The 23,419-nt window shown below is 35.6% G+C and overlaps 1 protein-coding gene across 4 annotated transcripts in view; it reads left to right on the top strand.

The window, feature by feature from the left end:
• The window catches only part of LOC135142614 (nitric oxide synthase, salivary gland), a 106,624-nt gene that overhangs the window by 67,771 nt on the left and 15,434 nt on the right, over positions 1–23,419 (top strand). For all 4 annotated transcript variants that reach the window (XM_064074356.1, XM_064074363.1, XM_064074379.1 and 1 more), the window contains 4 exons: positions 2,364–2,526; positions 10,758–10,849; positions 16,712–16,993; positions 17,085–17,556. In XM_064074356.1, the coding sequence (XP_063930426.1) occupies positions 2,364–2,526; positions 10,758–10,849; positions 16,712–16,993; positions 17,085–17,556 (1,009 nt within the window). The remainder of the gene's footprint in view (positions 1–2,363; positions 2,527–10,757; positions 10,850–16,711; positions 16,994–17,084; positions 17,557–23,419) is intronic.

Here is a 23,419-nt window from a genome sequence, read left to right as displayed (position 1 = left end):
GTTTTTCGGTTTGTCTATATTTCAATTTTTCGTTTCTTCAATTTTTAATATGCAATTTTCATTTTAAATATGTATGTAGTAATTATTACAATTTTTAAAATTTTTCAATTTTTCAGTTACAATTTTAGATTTTTTCATTTTTCATTCGAATTTCTCGATATTTAATTTTTCAACTTTTCGATCTTTCAGTATTACAGCTTTTCAACCTCACAATTTTGAAGATTTGACGAATTTTTCAATTTTACAATTTTTGGGTTTTCTAATTTTTCAATGTTTCGTTCCTTCGGTTCATCTATTTGCAATTTTTCGATTTTCCACTTTTTCGATTTTGCAATTTTTTAGTGTGTTAATTTTTAATTTTTAGATTTTTCGATATTTCAACTTTTCTAATCAAAAAATGGACAAATTGTAAAACTGTTTAATTGAAAAATCGAAGTTCAAATTATGCAAAAATATAAAATGAAAACTTTGCAAAATCTAAAAATTGAAAATCAAGAACTTGAAAAATTGAAGAAACGAAAAATTTAAAAATCCATAGATTAAAGATTGGGAAACCGCAAAATAGAAAAAAGAAATATTGTAAAAGCGAAATATTCAAATTAAGGAAATCGGAAAATCGGATAATTCAGAAATCCAAAATTACAAGATTGAAAAATTTTAAATTTGGAAAATCGAAGAATTGAAAAATCATAGATTGAAATGTTGAAAAATTGAACAAACGAAAAATTATAAAATCGAAAGATTCATTAAAAGAAATACAGGAAATAGAGAAACGAAAAAGTGATATAAAATCGAGAAAATAAAAATTTAAAAATCCAAAAAATTAAGAAACTGCAATTAGAAAAACTGAAGAAACGAAACATTATGAAACCGAAACGTTGAAAAATGGAAAAATTGAGAAATAAAAAAATAAAAAAAAATTAATGATATAAAAAAATTGTAGAATCAAAGAAAAAGTTAAAATTGTGGTATCAAAAAATTGAAAAAATGATTTTTCGAAAAATTATAAGATTTGATTTAGCGAATTTTATTTTTTTAAGATAATCCCATTGAAAATAAAGAAAAAACTGAAAAATCGATAAGTGAAAAATTGCAAATCGAAAAATTGAAAAAATGAATAATTGAAAAATCTGGAAGTTGAGAAATTGGAAAATTGAAAAAATAAAGTCGAAAAAAAAACAAAAATTATGAAACCGAGATATCAAAAAATTGTAAAATCGCAGAAAAAGGAAATACGGAAAATGGTGTTAAATAATGATATTTGATCGAATATAAATAGATCCAGATTTTTCGAAAAATTATAAGATTTGATTTTGCAAATTTTATTTATTTTTTAAAATAAGTTTATAAATTATTTTGAGTCACTCTGTATATATAATACTAAAAACTATAAGTGAATTAATTAACTAGAATTATAGACTCATAATATTTTGCATATTTCAGAGAGAATTCAGAGCATTCGGTTTTGTAGCTTCAAAATTAAATTGTAAAATGTTATACAATTTTGTTTTTTCTTTTTTCTAAAATCTGGATGTCTAGGGTAAAAGCTGAATCCGGATTCAAAAATCACATGTGAAGTACATATCTTATTTTTTAAAATTAAAATTATATTTATTAATGTAAATTTTGGAGATGACGTCATCCTATTGATGATGGAGATGTTTATCCAAATTTTGGGTAGCTGTGACTATCTACACGATGTTCATAATACACATAAAATTTGACAACAATCAGTCCAGTAGTTCCAGAGATTATCTGTCTAATAAAAATTCGGACATACGGCAGACAGACAGATATACAGATAGATGGACAGATAGACATACAGACAGACGGAAACGGGGAACCTATTTTTTCGTACTCTAAGGATCGAGAAAACATCAAAGTAGCCAGTCGTCCAATGAATTCAACTACAATACTTCCTTAGCTTAAAAAAATGTGATAGTATATTTTGGGTTGCATAAACACGAAACAGACGCTATTCATGAATATACATATATCTAACCCTAATTAAAATTGTAAGTAACCAAAGTTTATAAATACGTCTAAAGTAAAGTTCAAAATTTAAATTACGGAAGGTCAACATTTACGAAAGTCGTGGGCTTATCAACACTATGCAGATGAACGAATAAAAGAGCACATACCTATTTAAATTTAACTGAAATAATAATTTATTAATTACTAAAATTATAACAAAAGGAACAGTGTAAATTTAAAAACGTATATAAATGAACCTCAATTTTCTAAAAAATAAAGCATCAAAACTGGTTGTCCGAGAGTTATTTACCAAATTCTAGGTACTTGTTCTAAACTTTTCCCCATTACGACTTAGTTTTCGCTTGTTATTCGAGTGTCTTTGTTTGCAGGGCCAACAGCCCGGCACATACTTCGCGATGGGAACAAGTCCAGAAGGAAATGTCCACGACAGGAACTTACCAACTCACAGAAACTGAACTCGTTTATGGCGCGAAGTTGGCCTGGAGGAACTCCGTCAGATGCATCGGGAGAATTCAGTGGTCCAAACTGCAGGTGAGTGGTTCTATAGGGGCTGAGGGAGTTTATAGAGCTATTCACGTTCGACTCGAGTGTTTGCGTTTGCTTTCAATAACAAAGGATCGGCGTAAGTTATTTAGGTGGACGAGATAATAGAGGTGCTGGAGGCGACTTTCGCCATGTCACCAGTTTTTTTTTTAAGGATAAGATCTGACGGGGTTGAAGGTAGGACGAAAAAATGGGGCACTGAATTAAAATATGTAGCTAACAAATAAAGATTTCTTTGGTCAAATAATTTAGGAATTTTTGTATAGTTGTGCAACGATCCAAGGTATTTTTGTGCTGCATTTCGTCTTTTGTTAGTGTTTGCTTACCCCTTGAGGTACGGGCTTATTCAAACACGATAGGTTTAGAGCTCAATAGCCCACTTGGTAAGTGTGGTAAATAATTAATTCGCGGAACTATTGTTCGGAATTGAAACGACTGATTGACTGGACGGACTTAAATGGGATAAGTATTATTATTATTCGGCTTAGGTTATTCAAAATGAGTTTCATGAAAATTAGACCCTCGCCGTCAAACAAATTCTTTAGTGGACGTGCTTTGAAAACCAACAAACATATTCAGAGGGTAGAAAATCAGATAGCTGTGGTCAGAATCCAACATATATGTATTAAATGTGAAAAGAGTGAAATATATTTTGAAGTTAACATATATGTAAGTAATTAAGAATTAACTCGCGAAGATTTTCTACCAAATATAGGAAATATCTTACTTTATTGTTTTGTAGCTCTTTATTAATTTTTTATTGATACCTTTCTAAAATTCTTGAAAATCAAAGTACAAGCATAAAAAACAAATTATATTTCTATTTAAAGCAAAATGCAACATGAGAAAAATTAAATATTTGCGTACATCATATTGCGAAAAATCACGAGGGTGGAGTTGCGTAATTTAATTTAGCTGTTTCATTTTCTTGTCAGTCTTGTCACATAATAACGAAATAACGACGCTATGTTTATGAAAAAAATGCTTAAAGTCAACAATCGTTAATAATTCCAAAAGCTACATCATGTACTATTTAACATGACATGGCGCAGTCGGTAGGATGTAAATTACGTTCTATAACTACAAACACGAAATACAGTAGGTAATATAATTTCAATGTTTTAACTTTTTCATTTTCGATCAATTTGGTTTTATTTGATCATATTTAAAGATTTATTTCATAGTCAATTTGGTATCACGACGGTGCTCCGCAGGAACCTTTGGGGGTACATTATTTGCGATTTTAGGTCGAGGTTTACGTTTCAGGGGGTGTGTCTCCAGCTTTCCCTGTCCCTATCCGCGTCTCTGCGAGTCCCCTGGGAGCACATCGACATATGACACCTACGACGTATGTGGATGTTAAAAAACAACAGCCCTCCTTTATGGAGCACGTCGTCCGCGTAACGCGAAAATTATAACCCTCCTCTGTATATCATCACCTAATTCTCCCATTTCGCGAAACTTAACAACTCCTCTGTTGTGGGAGAGCTTTCAAGAGTCGCTTTTTCCAGCGTGGCATTCTGCCAGCATTTACTTGAACAAGCTTTCGCTGCATAATCACCGTGGACAACTTATTCCTCACCCACTCGTGTTTATTGCGTTCGGAATATGTATGAGACCGCAAGAAATTCTTCGGAATGCACCAGCGAGAAAAATTTAATCCTCACGACGTTCATAATCCTATTACGCAAAGGATAACCATCTTCTGCAACACCCTTTTACGACTAATCCATGCCGTAAACCGAGACGTGCGGCGCATCATCGACCTGCTTTTTTTGAATAGGGGATGACAAGTGTCCTCTAGAGGAGCAGACCTTCTGCGTAAAAGAAATGTCAAAACGCTGATTCAGGCTAATCAAGTCGAACGTCAATAAGACGAATCTCTTGTTTGCTTTATTCAAACTAGTCACGCTCGAGTTGACTTGGATTTGTACCGGATGATTTTCATGCTTAGTTTATTTTCAGACTCTTTTAATCTAACCGAGATTCCTGCCGCGTCGGCGCGCCCTCTACTACAGATAAACTGGGAATTGCTTCTTTACAGTAGGAAAACGATGCTTAATGGCCGTGTTATTGCGGGAATCGACAGGGAGTTTTTTTGGGGACACGAGGATTTACGCAGGGACGGCACAAGAGGACTTGCGCTGCCACCTCATTAGTAAACAAACCTGCAAGAGAAGTTACACACTCTGCAAAGCTCAGGTCGCGTGTTTTCTACCAAATGCGGGTCTTTATTGCCACCACAGGCGAGGACTTTCACAATCGGGGGGAATTTTTTCGTTTTTTCCACGCTGATTCCTTTCCACGTTGGACGTATATTACGCAGTTCGCCGACAATGTTGCTGTTTTCTCGCATAAAAAGAACTAAACCTATATAAATGCGAATAGTGGAGAATGAAATGTAGTACCAGCATCTGCATTGGACACTCTGACCCGATATGCTGACGTTGAATAAAAAAAAAACTCCTTTTCGCAGCCCCTTAATGACTTGTTTAAAGACGTATCAAAACAAAAAACATCATAATGTATTCCATAGTTAGCCTGATTGAAGTAGGTACTTTTATTTTAGCTTCCTCTTGATGTACTAAGAAAACACAGAATGCTCAAAATTTTCTGCTGTAAATTCGCAACTCAAATCTGTTACTGAAATTTGTCCTAATACAGGTCTAATTCTAGCATTTTCTCATTATACTTATGTCCATAAAGTGGAACCTAGGACTGTGTTGAGATTCTATTTCCCATCTCAATTGTGATGATTTTTTTTTTATTCGTCATGAGCCAACAAGGCGGGGCTAAACTGCAAAATCCTTTTTCCTCTATGGGAAATTAAAGACATGTTTTTGAGTATCGTGCTGTTCAAAGAATACTATGTATATTAAGAAAAAATTTAAAGCCAAAAATACTAGGTAATGAAGTTTTCATTCGGTGGCAGACTTAGAGGCGGAGCCTAATAGCAAAATCCATATTTCCTTACAAAAATTTACCATTTTAAACGTGTTTTATGTTTCTAAGAATAAAAAAAATCGTCACAATTGAGATGAGGTGGGTGGGTGGGATTTATATTTTGCCTCTTTTTTCTTAATATACGTTGTATTGTTTGAACAACACGATACTCAAAAACATGTTTTTAATTTCCTGTAAAGAAATAAAAATTTTGCAATTAAATTTCGCTCCTTTGATTCACGGTGAATATAAAAAAATCATCACAATTGAGATAGGGTGGGTGGGCGGGGCTACATTTTGCTTTTTTGTTTCAATATGTGTAGACTTCTTTTCACAACATAAAGCTTAAAACATGTTTAAATTGGAAAATTTGTATAAGAAAATATCAATTTTGCAATTAGGTTCCGCCCCATAATTACAAAATCCATATTTCCTTGTTGAAACTATTTTAACCATGTTTAAAGTTTCTTGTTGTGAAAAGATGGCTATGATATTAAGAATAAAAGGCAAAGTATAAGCCCCGCCCACCCACCCTATCTCAATTCTCATTATTTTTTTTATTTGTCGTAAGCCGAGTTAATTGTAAAATCCTTATTTTTATACTAGAAATTACCATGTGAAATATGTTCTTAAGTAATCGTGGGGAGGAGCGTAATTGCAGAATCGATATTTCCTTCTACAAATTTACGATTTTAAACATGTTTTAAGTTTCTTCTTGTGAAAAGATGAATACACACATTAATAAAAACAGGCCACCCTCCCTATCACAATTGTGATAATTTTTTTATTGATCGTGAGCCAAGGGGGAGGAGCCTAATTTCAAAATCTTTATTTCTTCGTATTCGCTTTGAAACACCTGATTGACAATAGTAATTCCAATTAATCTTATTTGCTAATATTCTGACCGTTTACATTGAAACGTAAAACTTCCAGATCCGAAAAACTAAAGAAAAGTCTCTTCTTCCAATCCTGAGACGATTTAGGCTAAATTTGAGTATATCTATCAGACTGAGAAATCTGAGAACTCGCTATTACAGAACTCAAAGCAACAAACGAAATTTGGCTAGATTTAGGTCTAATTTAAGCGTTATCGTATCGTGTTTTTGGCCAGAAGGTTACCTGAAATTTTAAAACTGCTGATTGACTATACTAATTACAATAACTAATATTTGCTACGATTGTGACCATTTACACCAAAACCTGAAACTTCCAAATCAAAAAAATTTAGACCAAAACCTGAAATTTTCAAATTTTGGAAGACTGAAAACTAACTTTAGAGTTTTTTCGGCTTAGTGTGTCCAAAGGGGAATCTAAACTTTTAGAAATTAGATATGCTAGTTGAAAATATTACTACTAATTTTTACTAAAATTCTGACCATTTACTCCAAGCTTAGAACTCTTAGGTTAAACACCCTTTTTTCAATTTTGAGATAATTTGGGCAAATTTTAGTATACCTACCAGATTCTAAAGGGCTCAACACTCGCAGCTACATGACTCAAATCAAGAAATAAATGTTGACAAAGTGTAACTTTAGGAACGTTAACTAACATTTGCTGAGATTCTCATCATTTACGCCAAACCTTGAGCTCACAAAGCAAAAAAACTCAAAAAGACTTTTTTCTAATTCTAAGACGATTTAGGTATACTTAAGTATATCTAACACACCTAATAGAGGTCGGATCAAAAGAAGCGAAGAAAATAGTTTTTTTCCATTTCTAATTGAAGCAAATTTGAGGATATCTGCTAGTGCTCGAAACTCGCTCCTATATGTATAACTCAAATCTAGAAATAAAATTTGGCGAGGTTTAGATAAAATGTTTGCATTTTCTCACCGCGTTTGGGCCCAAAGAGTAACTATTTGAAATTTTAGAAATTAAAACCTAACAATTGCTGAGATTTTGAATATTTGCACCAAACCTAGAACTTCGAGGTCAAGAAATGAAGAAAACTCCCTTTTTCCAAATCTAAAAGAGTAAACTTGAATATATCTGGTTCGAAATGCTTGGAACTCGTTGCTACATAACTGAAATCCAGAAATGGAATTTGGGGAGGTTTAGATCTACTTTAAGCATTTTCTCATGGCGCGTATGCCTAAAGGGTAAATTCTGGTCGTTTAAATCTTAAATCTGATACGATCTAGGCAAAATTGAGTACATTTGGCAAACTCAGAACCCCAACAATTTAAAATAAAATGTTTCCAAATTTAGATATAATTTTAGTGTTTTCTCGTAGTACTGGTACACTGAAAGTTTATTTATAAATTAAAAATGCTGCTTAAAAATACTACAACTAATATTTGCTGAAATTTTGACCATTTGCACCAAACCTAGATTTTTGAGGTCCAAAAAACTAAAAAACACCCCTTTTTCCAAATTTGAAAGGGCAAAGTTGGATATATCTGGCAGACTTAGAATGTTTAGAACTCGGTGCTACATAAATGAAATACAGAAATGAAATTTTGCGAGGTTCAGATCTAAGTTTAGCATTCTCTGAGCGTGCCTGCACCCAAAGGATAACTTAAAATTTCTGGCTGAATATACGATAACTCAGAATTGCTCAGATTCTAACCACCTAATTCTTAAATAGGAGACGATCTAAGCAAAATTGAGTACATCTGGCAGAGTCAGAACCTTAGAATTCCGTACCACACAACTCAAATCCAAAAATAAAAATTTTGCAAGGTTTAGATCTAATTTTATTTTTTCTGCAGGTTCTGATAACTGGAAAGTTTATAAGTTAAAAATGCCGATTAAAAATACCACAACTAACATTTGCTGAAATTTGGACCCTTTGTAGCAAACTTAGAACTGCCAGGTCAAAAAAAAAAAAATGAAGAAAACACTTTCTTTCCAATTCTGAAATGATTTAGACACTTTTGAATTTGACAGACCCACAATGTTCAGAAGAAACTGTTACATTGCTAAAATCCAGAGATGAAAATTCGCAAGGTTTGGATAAAATTTTAGCATTTTCTCATCGCGTGTGTGCCCAAAGGATAACCTGAAACTTTACAAATTGGAAAAGCCGTCTAAAAATACTACACCTAAGATTTTTTGAGATTCTGACCATTTGCACCAAACCTAGAACTTTAAGGTCAAAAAAACTAAGAAACAAGACTCGTGAACAAAAAGAGCAGCAAAACTTTCTAAATCTAAAAGGACAAACTTGAATATATCTTGCTCAAAATGCTTAGAACTTGTTGCTACATAACTGAAATCCTGAAATGAAATTTAGGGAGGTTTAGATCTAATTTTCGCATTCTGCTTTATGCCCAAAGTGTAACTTAAAGCTTTTGGCTGAATATACTACAACTCAGAATTTCTCAGATTCTGACCACGTAAATCTTAAATCTGAGACGATGTAGGCAAAATTGAATACATTTCATACAAATCCAGAAATTAAATTTTGAGAGATTTAGATCCAATTTTAGTGCTTTCTTGTCGTGCTGGTAAGGGTAACCTAAAACTTTTGGCTGAATAGGCTATAACTCAGAATTTCTCAAATTCTGACGATCCAAATCTTAAATCTAAGACGATATAGGCAAAATTAAATACATTTCGCAGACTCAGATCCTCAGAAATCGGTACTACATAACTCAAATCCAGAAATAAAATTTTGCGAGGTTAACATCTGATTTTAGTGCTTTCTCGTCGTGTTGGTAACCTGAAAGTTTATGAATTAAAAATGCTGTTTAAAAACATCACAACTAACTTTTACTGAAATTTTGACCATTTATTATACCAAACTGCCAAACCAAAAAAAAAACTGAAGAAAACACTGTCTCTCCAATTCTGAGATGATTTAGACAATTTTGAGTAGCTATATCTAACAGACCCACAATGCCCAGAAAACGCTGTTATATAGTTGAAATCCAGAGATAAAAGTTGGCGAGGGTTAGATATAATTTTCTCATCGTGCTTTATACCCAAAGGGTAACCTAAAACTTTTGGCTGAATATACTAAAACTCAGAATTTCTCAAATTTTGACCATCTAAATCTTAAATCTGAGACGATCTCGGCAAAATTGAGTACATTTGGCAGACTTAGAACCTCAGAAATACCTATAAATTAAAAATGCTGTTTAAAAATACCACAACTAGCATTTGCTGAATTGGCATTTATACGAAACCTGGAACTGACAGATCCAAAATGTTCGCTGCTACATAATTCAAACCAAAAATGAAATTTGGCTGAGTCAAACTTTAGCATTTTCTCATTGTGTTTCTGCCTAAACCTGGATCTTTAGAAATGTTGGTTGAAAATTCTACAAGCAACCTTTGTTAAAACTCGGACCACATACTAAATAAAACTCTATTTTTCCAAGTCTGAGATGTTCAAGGCAAACTTGAGTATATCTGACAAATATACTCAACTATATATGTAGCAAAAAATCCGGCTTCTAACATTTTCTGTGATTTTTAACAACCAAGAAAAAGTCTATAATTGCCAAAAACTAGACAACTCTGACCTGACCTGACCTGACCTGACCTGACCTGACCTGACCTGACCTACATATGACTATTTAAGTACACGTAACTGTCCCTGGGAGAAAAATAACATTCAAGGTTCGCTGCCGCACGACTCAACTCTGAAAATTTTACAAGAAAACTGGTAAAATATTATGTAAATATTTTACATATTTTAATTAAGTCTTACTGTGCTGTTTGTTAAACTCGTGACTAAAGCACGGGTTCGTCGTCAGACTAGAATCCATAATAGTTTTTTATGTGTGTATTCTCATTTTCATTCGCTTAGTAAAGGTCATTTAACAACACTTTCAGAATAACTGAATCTATATTTAAAGTAGTGTGACGTTTTTCCCTTAAAAACCCCTTATTTTTGCTCCACTTTATTTATAACCCGATCGAAGAAGCAAAAAACCCCATATGTACGTTCCGATTAAATTTATCTCAGGACGATACACCCTGATCATGTCAGACGAAAGTTTCCCGGAGGCGGTGTTCCGTCAAGGGAGGCACATCCACATACGCCCGAGGATTACTGCAACACAAGGGTTGAGGGTGTAATTTTCCGTCTTAAGCGTCGTTGGCATTCCATGAACACGCAATCCCGAGATTAACACTCGACGCAAAAAAGCGAACGGATGAAACGCCTCATAATCGAACTTTGATATTGGCTGTTTCGAAACAAAGGGAACATTAAAGCAGAAGTTCGTATTCTTGTGGACTTTGCTATTAACTGGGCTTGTTTGCATGATGTCGGCTTGATGCCAACATGTATGAACTAGACAAATCACGTTGAAATTTGCTTTCAGGTTTTTGACTGCCGTTATGTGACCACCACCAGTGGAATGTTCGAGGCGCTGTGCAACCACATCAAATACAGCACCAACAAAGGCAACATCCGGTAAGACGTTAACCATGTAATCCATTGCCGCAGATTTTTAGCTGCGGTTTGGGAGGACACCCTCAGTTCTGTAGCAAACCGGTTGGGGGATTTTGGGTGTGTTGCGGGTTCGTAGAGTTATTATCGCGGGTTAAGGGATGCTGGTAGAGTTTAAGCCCTCAGAAACCCTCACACTTCGAAAGTTAATTTTTAACGAAGTGTTGAAATTTTTCAGAAACATAGTTAATTGATATTAAAAATTTTGTTTTATACAAATTGTTGTTATTTTTACTTCTTTATTTGTTACGAAATTAAATCACCACAAAGACCACGCATTCGTTGTCAGTGTTTTTGTTACGAAATAAATAGCCGACCGTCAGAACACAAATCCACTTACATGTTTTAGCATAAGAGAACAAATTGACTACGATTCAGTCCTACAGGGATTTAAATATCGCTAGTTCCAGTTAGTTTTTCTTGGTTAACAAGTCAATTTTAATTTGTGTTGGTATTATTTTGTCTTAGAATAAGTAATTCTCCACATATACCAATAAGTACTGACAGAATAGATACAGGATGTTCTACTGAGAATTTTGGATATAAATGCTTCTGTAATCCTTTCGAGAAAAAGTCAAGATAGCAATTTGAAAAGGTGAAGTGCACAATTAATAGAACTGAGTTATTTAATTTCTTACTGGCTCTCTAACTATATTTAAACTTAGATACACTTTCCATCAACTTTTCTCACAGTTCCTTGCACAGCAAAGCTGTGTACTCTTTTGCTAACTCTACACCATTCAAAAACCGTTCGACGACATCGGCTGGGTCCGATACGCGGCCGCTAATCCTCTCCTGCTTAAACATTCGTTCCGATCCGGGGATTTTCCGGGCGCAGACAGACAAAGACCGGATTAGTTCCGGCGTATTTTCGACTTAAAAATTGTGTGGTAGTTTACAAACGAAGAAAAATTTCGTCGGGAAAAATCCGTCTACAAATCCCCTGATGGTATGAATTTAACTCGAGGGCAACACAGATGGTTTAATCATTTGATATTGTCAAACTGTCACGCTTTTTGACTAATGGATTTACTGTCTTGTTATAAAAATTAATAGGATGTCGGCGGAGATACGGCGAAAGCTGCTAACCTAACTAAGCGGCGGTTATTACGTAAGGAGGGCGGCAAATCGAGAAAAGTTTGTTTGAAACGTCGGGGAGTTTTCCTGATGGACAGACTTAATTCCACGTTCTCGTTCTTCGGAGAAAATGTTTAGTTATTAAAAAAATATAAGGGCGTAATCAAAATTTTATTTCGGGGAAGTTGCCCGAAACGCACTGACTGCTTAGAGATAAGCTGCTCGTTAAAAAACGATTCCAGTGCGTGTATTTTAGGTGCATGGAATTGGACCAAAATTTCCTCAAGTTGGATCACGTGTAATTGGCGCAGTCGAACGGATACTTTCCTAGTTGCGAAAGGAACCCAACGCTAAAACTAAACACTGAAATTAATTAAAAATAAAGAAACAAGATAATGATCATCTATTTCAACAACGGGTTTCAAAATTTTTGTTTGACCATGGAAAAATCGTATTTATTTCTTTAATTCGCCGCCGCCTTTTTTAACGTATATATTAACAAAAAACACATAAGACTAGATAGAAATTAAGAAAACAAAAACACATTGAAAAAACCAGCCCGATGAGAGTAGCGAACAAAGTTCAGAAAATATAAAGCACCTGTCACAACACTGTTCAACTCGAGGAATCTCACTAAACAAGCGAAGAAATTCAATCTTGTCTGAAAAATCCGAACGAAAACTATATCCACTGAAAACAGAGATTTTGATTGTCTTTATTTTACAAAAGTGAGCTTATCTTACCTGGTTGTATTCAACAACCCAACAATAAAGCACATTTTGAAAACTTTGCAGCTCCGCGCTCTGAAAGTGGCGCAGTCATCGAACGGATGCACTCACCAAACTCGAAACAAAAGGCATCAGCATTTTGAACTGATTATTGAGTAAATAAGACTTAGCATGCTGAAGCTGCCAGTCGGCGTCTACAAAAGACGCAGAAAGTCAAGCTCGCGTCAGTCCGCCTCTGGATATTGCATCAGGCTTTTCTGTTGTCGAAAGAGTTTTGTTGGGATTCCACCCAAGTGCTCGCTGAACGCATAATTTCCATCCCCCTATTCATTCCGATCAACAATATTCCATCCATAATACAACTTTATCCATTCATGTTTAGACGGCACCTAGCGTTGATTTTCAATTTGAATTTTCTTCATCGACGTCAACCGCCACTTGTGGCCCTATTGTAACTGAGAGGAGCGGAAGCTATCGACATTTTTCACCGGATATAGAGACACACGTCGCACGAATCTCCAACTCCGCGCTTTGGAAATTAATGAAAACCGTCGCCGAACAATTACGAAAAATAAATATTTGCGATACAGTTCTGGCCGCTAAGAAAGATAAAGTCCTATTCGAAGGATAAATTTCAGGCGGGTAATGTATTCGTCTGTTTATACTCCTTGTCGCTTAGAATATCCAGACTGTGATCCGCTGGGCCCGCTCTGACAGCTTGTTTATACATATTAATGCGAAATTACAGTTAGACTATAACACAAATCACCGGAAAACAGTGCGGGGGAAACTTTGCGTTTCTCCTTTGTTAGTCGGAAAATTTCGGCTCTTCAGCTTGATTTGATCGCACGTATTGATTCTGGCGTCTTTCAATGTACATATTTATTGACATGTTTCTCAAGAAAGCAGACGAATTCGCGATTTGTTTTCCGAAGAGACGGCTGCCATGAATTCAAAGTAATCGCACTAGAGGTTCCACGATGGAAAACTACAACGAAAATATTAAAGAGTTTGATGTGTTAATGCTAAGAAAACGGGAACGGTGTTCTTCCCGAAATGAAAAATACATACTTACCAATACTACAACAGAACACAGGGCTTCCACTTCCCTAGAAACACGACCAGGACGCGAAAATGGCGCAGTCACATAACATATGAAAATAGAAGAATTAAGATAGACAGACCTCTGTCACGATATGAATAAAATTCCGGTGATATAAAATTTAAATTTTAGCGATTTTGTTAAAATATTGCCGGTAAAAATTGAACGTATGCAGCTGGTCGCCTAAAATGGCGCAGTCACCGAACGGATGTCTCCGAAAATGCGAAAAAATTGCGATTTGAGCGTCTGAAAACGTTCCGGACAAACTTCTCCCTCCGCCATTTATCTCTGGTCCCGACGTTACGGGACCATTCGCGGATTTTTTTCAAATGAACGTCCAACATCCAATGTTTTCTTCCAGCACCGGTAAACCTTTGAATCTAGATTAGAATCCTATCAGCGAACAGCTCGTCTGTGAAATAAAGCCATTTACATACAAAAAACATCGCCAAAAGTTCGATTTAAACGTCGCTCTGGAAAAAATCCGACCGACCCTCGATCATTTATATAAATTAAAAAAACTTCCCGAAAGCAAACTGAATTTTCTGAGGATTAATCCTCTCCTGTATTTAATTTCGCACCTGCATCCCCCATTTTTTCCCTCAGGAAAGCAACCCGGTCTGAATTATAGAGCAAGGAGTGGCGGTAGGGCATTTTTATCAACTAGTGTAGATCAAAAGGTGCCATCAATAATGCAACAAAGAGAACGATTTGTTTAAAAGCATAGGCGGAAAGGAACGCCATCTTGGCGATTTTTGTTGTGTTAATTAAAGATGTCGCCGACTAGTTAATTAATTCAAGTTTTAATTAGGTTTCTGCAAAATGCCATCGCGAATTATTTGTAGTTAATTAAGCGAGTTGGTTCCATTTTATTTGTATGTGCGTCACTTTTATCAATGGCGGCCATTACGGTCGTTTATCGCAGCTTGAGGCTGACGTTTGAGGGCGAAAAATCCACTTTTAAATTCTAGTTGGAGAAGCGCTAATCAAGTGTCAGAGGAGGCGAAAAACAACTCTTAGATAACGGAGCGTTTAATTTTGGGTAGACTTCGGAGAAGGGGAAATGTCGGAAACCGTGACGTGGCAGCAGGGATTTAATCAAGATCAAATACATCAAGCGATTTTATAAAAAGATGCTCAATAAATACTAATAATATCATAAATGAAACGAGCAGCAGTGACGTTCAAACGATTTTTTTTCGACGACTTTAGTCGAAATTGTGACATTTTTTAAACACGTCCACTCTCGTATCGCCGCCACTGCCTCATTTCACACAAAAACCGAATCCAGATGAAATCGACAAACTCATCCTAGCCATAAATTCCTCTTATCCACCTATGTCAAAGTTAGTTTGATGTAAATTGGATCCTCACTACTCTGGAGCCGTCACGTGACTCCCGCTGTCGCTCGGCATATTTATGACGTCATTCAGTAGCCACCTGCCAACTTGGAAAAACTGAATGATAAAACAGTCCGTGATAAATTATTGTTACCCAGATCCGACTGCACTCCAGAGACTGTTTTATTTTTTATTTAAATAGATATTCACAGACGCTGAAAATTCCCATAGGGACCAAGATTCCAGGATTTGCAATTTAGAATCTAGCAACTGGAACCAGACAAGTGCACAAGATACAACACAACTTCATTACAAATAAATCGTCGAACTAGTTGCACTTAAGCTGCGCGGAATCTTACTAATTTTCATCTTCTTCGGAAATAAGTTTCGGGTGTTATTGACTACAAGAATCTTAGAAATTCGAATCGAGACAAGTGCACAAGTGATACACGAGTTCATTTCAAGCGAATCTTTAGAAAGGTTGCGTTTAGTTTCGTCTTATCTCACAAGGTTGAGAGGTTTCTACAAGAATACAAATTGGCGCAGTCACTGAAGGGATGGAAACAATGTACGACAACAACATCGATATTTCAGAGGCTAATTTCAAGTTCAATGATTGCAGAAATTATTAATCAATGAAAGTAATAAAGATTATTAGGTAAACTTTTTGATGTGTAAAGAAAATTTTAGAACAGCTTAAAACTTGAAAGATAAAAGAAGTTAACTGCATGGAACTTTATTTAAAACTTAGGAGCAGCTGTTTTATAAAATAATCTGACGTAAAGAAACAAGAAGGAGTACAAGTTAGCGAATTTATAAGCCAAAATTTACTATTCATTGATGGGTTCATTGTTATTTCACTTACAAAAGATAAAAAAAATATATTAAAATGCACTTGCAAATGCAAAATACACAAAATAAAAATAATACCTCAAAACCCTGCAATGTTTTTAATCATAACATCTTCGTAATTTATGAACTGAGATGTTATTTTTCTGCACGAGCGCAAAACTGGCGCAGTCACTAAACGGATGAAGAAAGAAACCAACGCCACCTCAGTAAACCCGTTGAATTAAACTGAAATTATGATAATACAGAAATGTACATTTTTCACTACACACCGCTGTAATACTCAAAGAATAAATTATTTCTCCATAATCACAACCCAAGTGCTTTCGTAGGCTTAATTTCACTCGAGTTTGATGGAGAGCCAGGGCTGAAAGTGGCCTCGATTGACAAGTACTTAATTAATACCTGACAGGTGAATGAGCTGTTGCGTCCCTCACGAACTCAAGAAATACATTCCTGATAATCACGTAATAAATATTCATTTCCAAATCTAAATTAACTTGTTTCCAAAAACTCATTTTATGTGCATGCACAAATATCTACTTTTCTTATTACTTTCAAAGTTCAGCAAACTTCGAATTCATTCTTCTTTAAGACAATAGACGCTTTCAAAACCGGCCACACAATTAACCAGCGAAAATCAACAACTCAAAATCTCCGCAGAAAATGATTTAGCATGCGTTACTAAATTTCACCCAGAAGCTTATTCAGTTCTTACTTCGCTTTTCAGCTCTGCTATAACAATCTTCCCTCAAAGAACTGACGCTCGACACGACTACAGGGTGTGGAACCCCCAGCTACTGGGTTTTGCGGGTTATCGGCAACCGGACGGCTCAATCCTCGGTGATCCCCTCAATGTCGAATTTACCGAAGTTTGCCTGCGTTTGGGGTGGCGTGGACCTGGCACTCGATGGGACATTTTACCCTTAGTGTTGTCAGCCAACGGACACGACCCTGATTACTTCGATATACCATCCGAGCTCATCCTGGAGGTGCCTCTGACGCATCCCACGTAAGTCGAATTAATAGCTGCCCTATCTCTCCGTGTTTGTCGTCTTCGATAGTAAACAAAATCGACTAATAAAAATTCGTATGTTTTTCAGACTTGATTGGTTCGAAGAGCTGGGCCTGAAATGGTACGCGCTCCCTGCGGTCTCCAACATGATGTTCGACGTAGGTGGGCTGCAGTTCACAGCAGCTCCTTTCAACGGCTGGTACATGAGTACAGAAATTGGATGCAGAAATATCTGTGACACCCATAGATTGAACATGTTGGAAACTGTAGCGTTGGGAATGGGTTTGGATACCCGCACACCTGTGACTTTGTGGAAGGATAAAGCTATGGTAGAAGTAAACGTCGCAGTCTTGCATAGCTTCCAAGCAAAGGGAGTGACTATTGTGGATCATCATACTGCTTCTGAATCGTTTATGAAACATCTTGAGAATGAAGTGAGGTTGAGACACGGATGTCCGGCTGATTGGGTGTGGATTGTGCCACCACTAAGCGGTTCTGCAACCCCGGTTTTCCACCAAGAGATGGCGCTGTATTATTTGAAGCCGTCATATGAGTACCAGGTATGTGTTTCTTAACATTAGTATCAATAATAATGTGGATTTTATGCTTGTTGAAGGAACAATTTAAATTTTATCAAATTTTCACACGAATGCTGTTGGTGCGTTTATTTGTTAGTTCCTGAGTGTACGTTTCCGTATGTCTGTCTGTTGTCTGTCTGGATATTTATTAGACAGATAATTTCACAATTTATATTAGTAAATAATCTTTCAATTGTATACAATTAGATACTCCTCATGTGGTTTATGAATTCGTGTTCAGTTTTTACTCTAGACATTCAAGTTTTTGGGAAAAAATCAAAATTATATACCAATATTTTGCAATTTAACTTTGAAACTACAAAACCGAATGGTTTGAATTCTTGCAAACGTTTTCGGTTTATCGTAAGCACGGTAAATCGTTAATCAAAATTTTTTGGTTATGCCCTTTTAAAAAATGATGACGTTATCTTGCATTTTTTGATAAAATTACATACACCTTCATGTGTGATTTAAAAATCCGTGTTGAATTTTTGCCTTAAACATCAAAATTTTTGAGGAAAAATTCAAAATTTTATTTTACAATTTAACGTTTTAGGATTACAGGAAGCATGGACATATCGTTAATCAAAATTTATTCATTTATGACCTTCCCAAAGTGATGACGTCATCTTGAAATTTGCTGAATTCTTTAAATTTTATAAAATAACATGTCCTGCATATATGATTTATGAATCCGTGTTGAATTTTTACCCTTGACATCCAAATTTTTGGGACAAAAATAAAATTTTACAACAATAAATTACAAATTAACATTGAAATTGCAAAAACTGAATGCTGTGAAATTTTGCAAATATATTAAGGTTATTGGAAGCATGGTAAATCGTATCGTTAAACAAAATGTATTCGTCATCTTATAGTTTTTCCGAAATCTTCAAATTTATGAGTGTTTTTGGGGAAAAAATTAACTGCGTTAATTGATTAATCATTTCGCTCTTCTGCATTAAGGAGACAAAATCAAATTTCAGTTCATGTTAATCGCTGATGCCCGTAATCTGAACCTGCTAATAGTAATTTTTTTCGAAATAGAAACAATCGAAGTTAAGCATGTACTGATCAATTGAGAATATCTACATTTTTTCTCGTTGATTATCTGCTTTAAATGTATTTCATATTCTCATTTTACAGTGTTGTCGAATTCATCAAATTTATGAGTGTTTTAGGGAAAGAACTGAGTGTAGTAATTAATTATATATTTTGTTCTTTTGCGTTGAAGAGACAAAACCAAATTTCAGTTCATTTTAACTGATGCCTGAAATCTGAACGTATTAATAGTTCAATTTTCTCGAAATATAAACAAACGAAATTAAGCATGTATTGTATTGAACAATTGAGAATATCTACATTCTTTCCTGTCAGTTATCTATTTTAAATATATTTCATATTGTCCACACTTGTGCGGACCGCAGGATGTTAATTGCGCCACTAATTTTTACTTCAGGATTTGTTAGATTACACTTTAAGGGCGAAGAAATTTCCGTCGGAATAATTTTCGCAAAATTTTTTTAAGAATGTTAAACCTTCTCTGGGACCACATTTTTTTTTTTACAATATGAAAGCTTCTCGGGGGTCCGAACTGTTTCGTTTTTAAAAAGATGAAACCTTTTCCGGGGCCCCAGGTGTCTTTTTTTTAAAGAATGTGAAACCTTCTCGGGAGCCCCAATAATTTTTTTTTAAGAAGGTGAACCTTCTCAGGGGCCCCAACTGATATTTTTTAAAAGAAAGTGAAACCTCTTCGGGGGTCGAACTATTTTTTTTTTTTTTAAGACGTTGAAACCTTCTCGGGGGCCCCAACGGCTTTTTTTAAGCATGTGAAACCTTCTCGGCACCCCAAATTGTCTTTTGAAGAAAGTGAAACCTTCTTGCGGGCCACAGTTCTCTTTTTTCCTAATGTGAAACCTTCTCGGTGGTTCCTACTGTCTCTTTTAAGAGTGTAAAACCTTCTCGGGGATCCCAACTGTCTTGTTTTTAAATTGGTGAAACCTTTTCGAGGTTCCCAACTGTTTTTTTTAAGAATGTGCAACCTTCTCGGGGGTCCTAACTGTCTTTTTTAAAGAGAGCGAAACCTTCTCCGGGGCCCCAGGTGTCTTTTTTTAAGAATGTGAAACCTTCTCGGGAACCCCAACTGTTTTCTTTAAAATGGTGAAACCTTCTCAGGGGTCCCAACTGACTTTTTTAAAAGAAAGTGAAACCTTCCCGGGGGTCCCAACGATTTGTTTAAAAATGTAAACCATTCTCGGGGCCCCAATTGTTTTTTTTTTTTAATCTGAAACCTTCTCGGCGGCCCCGACTGTCTCTTTTAAGAATGTGAAACCTTCTCGGGAACCAAAACTGTTTTTTTTAAGATGGTGAAACCTTCTCAGGGGCCAACTGACTTTTTTAAAAGAAAGTGAAACCTTCCCGGGGCCCCAACGAATTTTTTTTTTAAATGTGAAACCTTCTCGGGGCCCTAATCGTTTTTTTTTTATTCTGAAACCTTCTCGACGGCCCCAATTGTCTTTTTTAAAAATATGAAACCTTCTTGGGGGCCACAGTTATCTTTTTAATAACGATGCGAAACCTTCTCAGGGGTCCCAACTGTCCTTTTTTTAAGAAGGCGAAACCTTCTCAGGAGCCTCAACTGTCTTTTTTTTAAGAATGTGAAACCTTTTCGGGAGCCCCAACTGCTTTTTTTAAGATGGTGAAACCTTCTCAGGGGCCCCAACTAACTTTTTTTAAAGAAAATGAAACCTTCTCGGGGGCCCCAACGGTTTTTTTACTCCGGGCCTCAACTGTTTTTTTTTTTAATCTGAAACCATTTCGGCGGCTCTAATTGTCTTTTTTAAGAATGCGAAACCTTCTCGGGAGCCAAAACTGTTTTTTTTTTAAGATAGTGAAACCTTCTCAGGGGCCCCAACTGACTTTTTTAAAGCAGGGGAAACCTTTTCGAGGTCCCAGTTGTCTTTTTTAAAAATGTAAAGCCTTCTCGAGGGCGCCAAATATCATTTTTTTAATGTGAAACCTTCTCGGCGGCCCCAACTGTCTTTTTTAAAAATGTGAAACCTTCTCGGGGGGCACAATTGTCTTTTTAATAAGAATGCGAAACCTTCTCAGGGGTCCCAACTGTTCTTTTTTTAAGAAGGCGAAACCTTATCAGGGGCTTCAACTGTCTTTTTTTAAGAATGTGAAACCTTCTCGGGAGCCCCAACTGTTTTTTTAAGATGGTGAAACCTTCTCAGGGGCCCCAACTAATTTTTTTTTAAGAAAATGAAACCTTCTCGGGGACCCCAACGGTTTTTTTAATAATGTGAAACCTTCTCGAGGCCCCAACTGTTTTTTTTTTAATCTGAAACCTTCTCGGGGGCCCCAACTGGTTTTTTTTTAATCTGAAACCTTTTCGGCGGCCCCAACCATCTTTTTTAAGAATGCGAAACCTTCTCGGGAGCCAAAACTGTTTTTTTTAAGAAGGTGAAACCTTCTCAGGGGCCCCAACTGACTTTTTTAAAAGAAAGTGAAACCCTCCCGGGGCCCCAACGACTTTTTTTTTAAATGTGAAACCTTCTTGGGGCCCTAATCGTTTTTTTTTATTCTGAAACCTTCTCGGCGGCCCGAACTGTCTTTTTTAAAAATGTGAAACCTTCTTGGGGGCCACAGTTGTCTTTTTAATAACAATGCGAAGCCTTCTCAGGGGTCCCAACTGTCCTTTTTTAAAGAAGGCGAAACCTTCTCAGAGGCCTCAACGTTTTTTTTTAAGCATGTGAAACCTTGTCGGGGCCCCTGTTGTTTTTTCTTTAATTTGAAACCTCGGCGGCCCCCAACTGTCTTTTTTAAGAATGTGAAACCTTCTCCAGGTCCCAATTGTCTTTTTTAAAAATGTAAAGCCTTCTCGAGGGCGCCAAATATCTTTTTTTTAATGTGAAACCTTCTCGGCCGCCCCAACTGTCTTTTTTAAGAATGTGAAACCTTCTCGGGGGGCACAATTGTCTTTTTAATAAGAATGCGAAACCTTCGCAGGGGTTCCAACTGTCCTTTTTTAAAAAAGGCGAAATCTTCTCAGGGGCCTCAACTGTCTTTTTTTTAATAATGTGAAACCTTCTCGGGGCCCCAATTGTTTTTTTTTTTAATCTGAAACCTTCTCAGCGGCCTCAACTGTTTTTTTTTAAGAATGTGAAACCTTCTCGGGGGTCACAATTGTCTTTTTTGTAAGAATGCGAAACCTTCTCGAGGGTCCCAACTGTCTTTTTTAAAGAAAGCGAAACCTTCTCCGGGGCGCCCAAGTGTCTTTTTTTAAGAATGTGAAACCTTCTTTTTTTCTCTTACACTATGATTAGTATTTTCTATATTGTTTTTTCCATAGAGGATTTGTTGCATTCCAAAATTTATTTTCATCCATGAAAAGAAATTTCACTATTCGTTCGCTTTATTATTCACGAATTAATTGCACGAGTCTTGACTTTAATTATTTAAATTTAACGCGATATTTCTGCGTTTAGTCAGCAAATTAAAAGAAAATTTAACCTCAGGGAAAGATCGGTTCACGAACCTGTGACTCCCTGTCATCAGTTTCTCTTTTGCGGGATGTGCGAATTTTGAATAAAAATTTAATGTTTCAAGATCTGACAGGCGGTTGACTTAAGTGGTAAGAATTTTTATGATGACAAAGTGAATTTAAGTAGCGACGTTTAAATTAACAAAGCATAAATTTGCCGTTTAACATTACATTTTATCAGCATACGCCACAATAGTTAATTCATGGCTGAGCGTTAATTGCTGGTTCTTAATTAATAGTGGTCCTAAAATCGTTTTACTAAATTTATTAGAATATGAAAACACTGCTACGATTCCTATCTTAAAAAAAATAATTTATATGAATATTACCAGTCATTTAAAATTTGCATAATTATATGATGGTACAAAAGTTTTCACATTTTATTTAGACGTATTTCTTTTAATTTAAGCTAGATTAACACTTTTTTTTCCAGGGCAAGTTTTTTTTAATAAGAAATAAAGTCATTAAAAACTCTGGCATAAATTTTCTCTCATGAAACAACGAATTCTGTATTTGAAGATTATTTTTATTATTTACGCCCTTGTTATTTATTAGTAGTTTGAAATCAAACTATCTAACACATTTCATTGATAAATTAATTCTGGTTAGTCGATAAATTCTTGTGGATTACGTGGTTCCAGAGGAAATGCAGATTACAACCACGCACATCCTGTTATGGAAAATTCTTGGTTTGCATTTTTCTGGTTTTCTAGTTTTTTTATCTGTTATATTTTTTCGTGGTAGAGCTCGAAAGTAAAACTAAAAAATACTCGTACAGTGTAAAATTGAAATGATTTGTAGTTGCAGAAATTAGCACAAACTTGAAATAAATTCTCTCTTCTTTACATTACACATTCCTTTTCTTAGAAAATGCACTTTTGAAATTAAATTCCCTCTGTTAACGTAATATATTCCAGTCCCTAATTACTAACTGCAGCATAGATAACCTGTTATCATATGCAAAGTCGCTGCGCGGTAATTTACAATTAAAGTGTGTTAGAACTTGCAGTCAAGGAAATAAATACAGTACGAACAAATCCAAATACATGTTAATTTTCACAAAAAAAATCGCTTTTCGTAATTTCTGCACCTCGTCGCCTGCATCTCAGACGCTTTTATTCCATCCTTCCATTCCCCAAACTCCGCCCCTGTTTCGATCAACACAATACTCATTCCGTCGAAACCGCAAGCAATAACTGTCATCAAGGGTGTGAAATAGTGAAATACACACTCAGCTACAGTTTCCGATTACCCTTCATGTACACACATTTCCTTCATATTAAAGGATTTGTGAGAAAA

Source organism: Zophobas morio, unplaced genomic scaffold, assembly GCF_036711695.1.
Source record: "Zophobas morio isolate AGI-343-1 ecotype UQ-CSIRO unplaced genomic scaffold, CSIRO_AGI_Zmor_V1 ptg000004l, whole genome shotgun sequence".
NCBI classification, from domain to species: domain Eukaryota; kingdom Metazoa; phylum Arthropoda; class Insecta; order Coleoptera; family Tenebrionidae; genus Zophobas; species Zophobas morio.
Note: the sequence above shows the minus strand (reverse complement) of the source record. Positions and strands in the feature narration are given on the sequence as shown.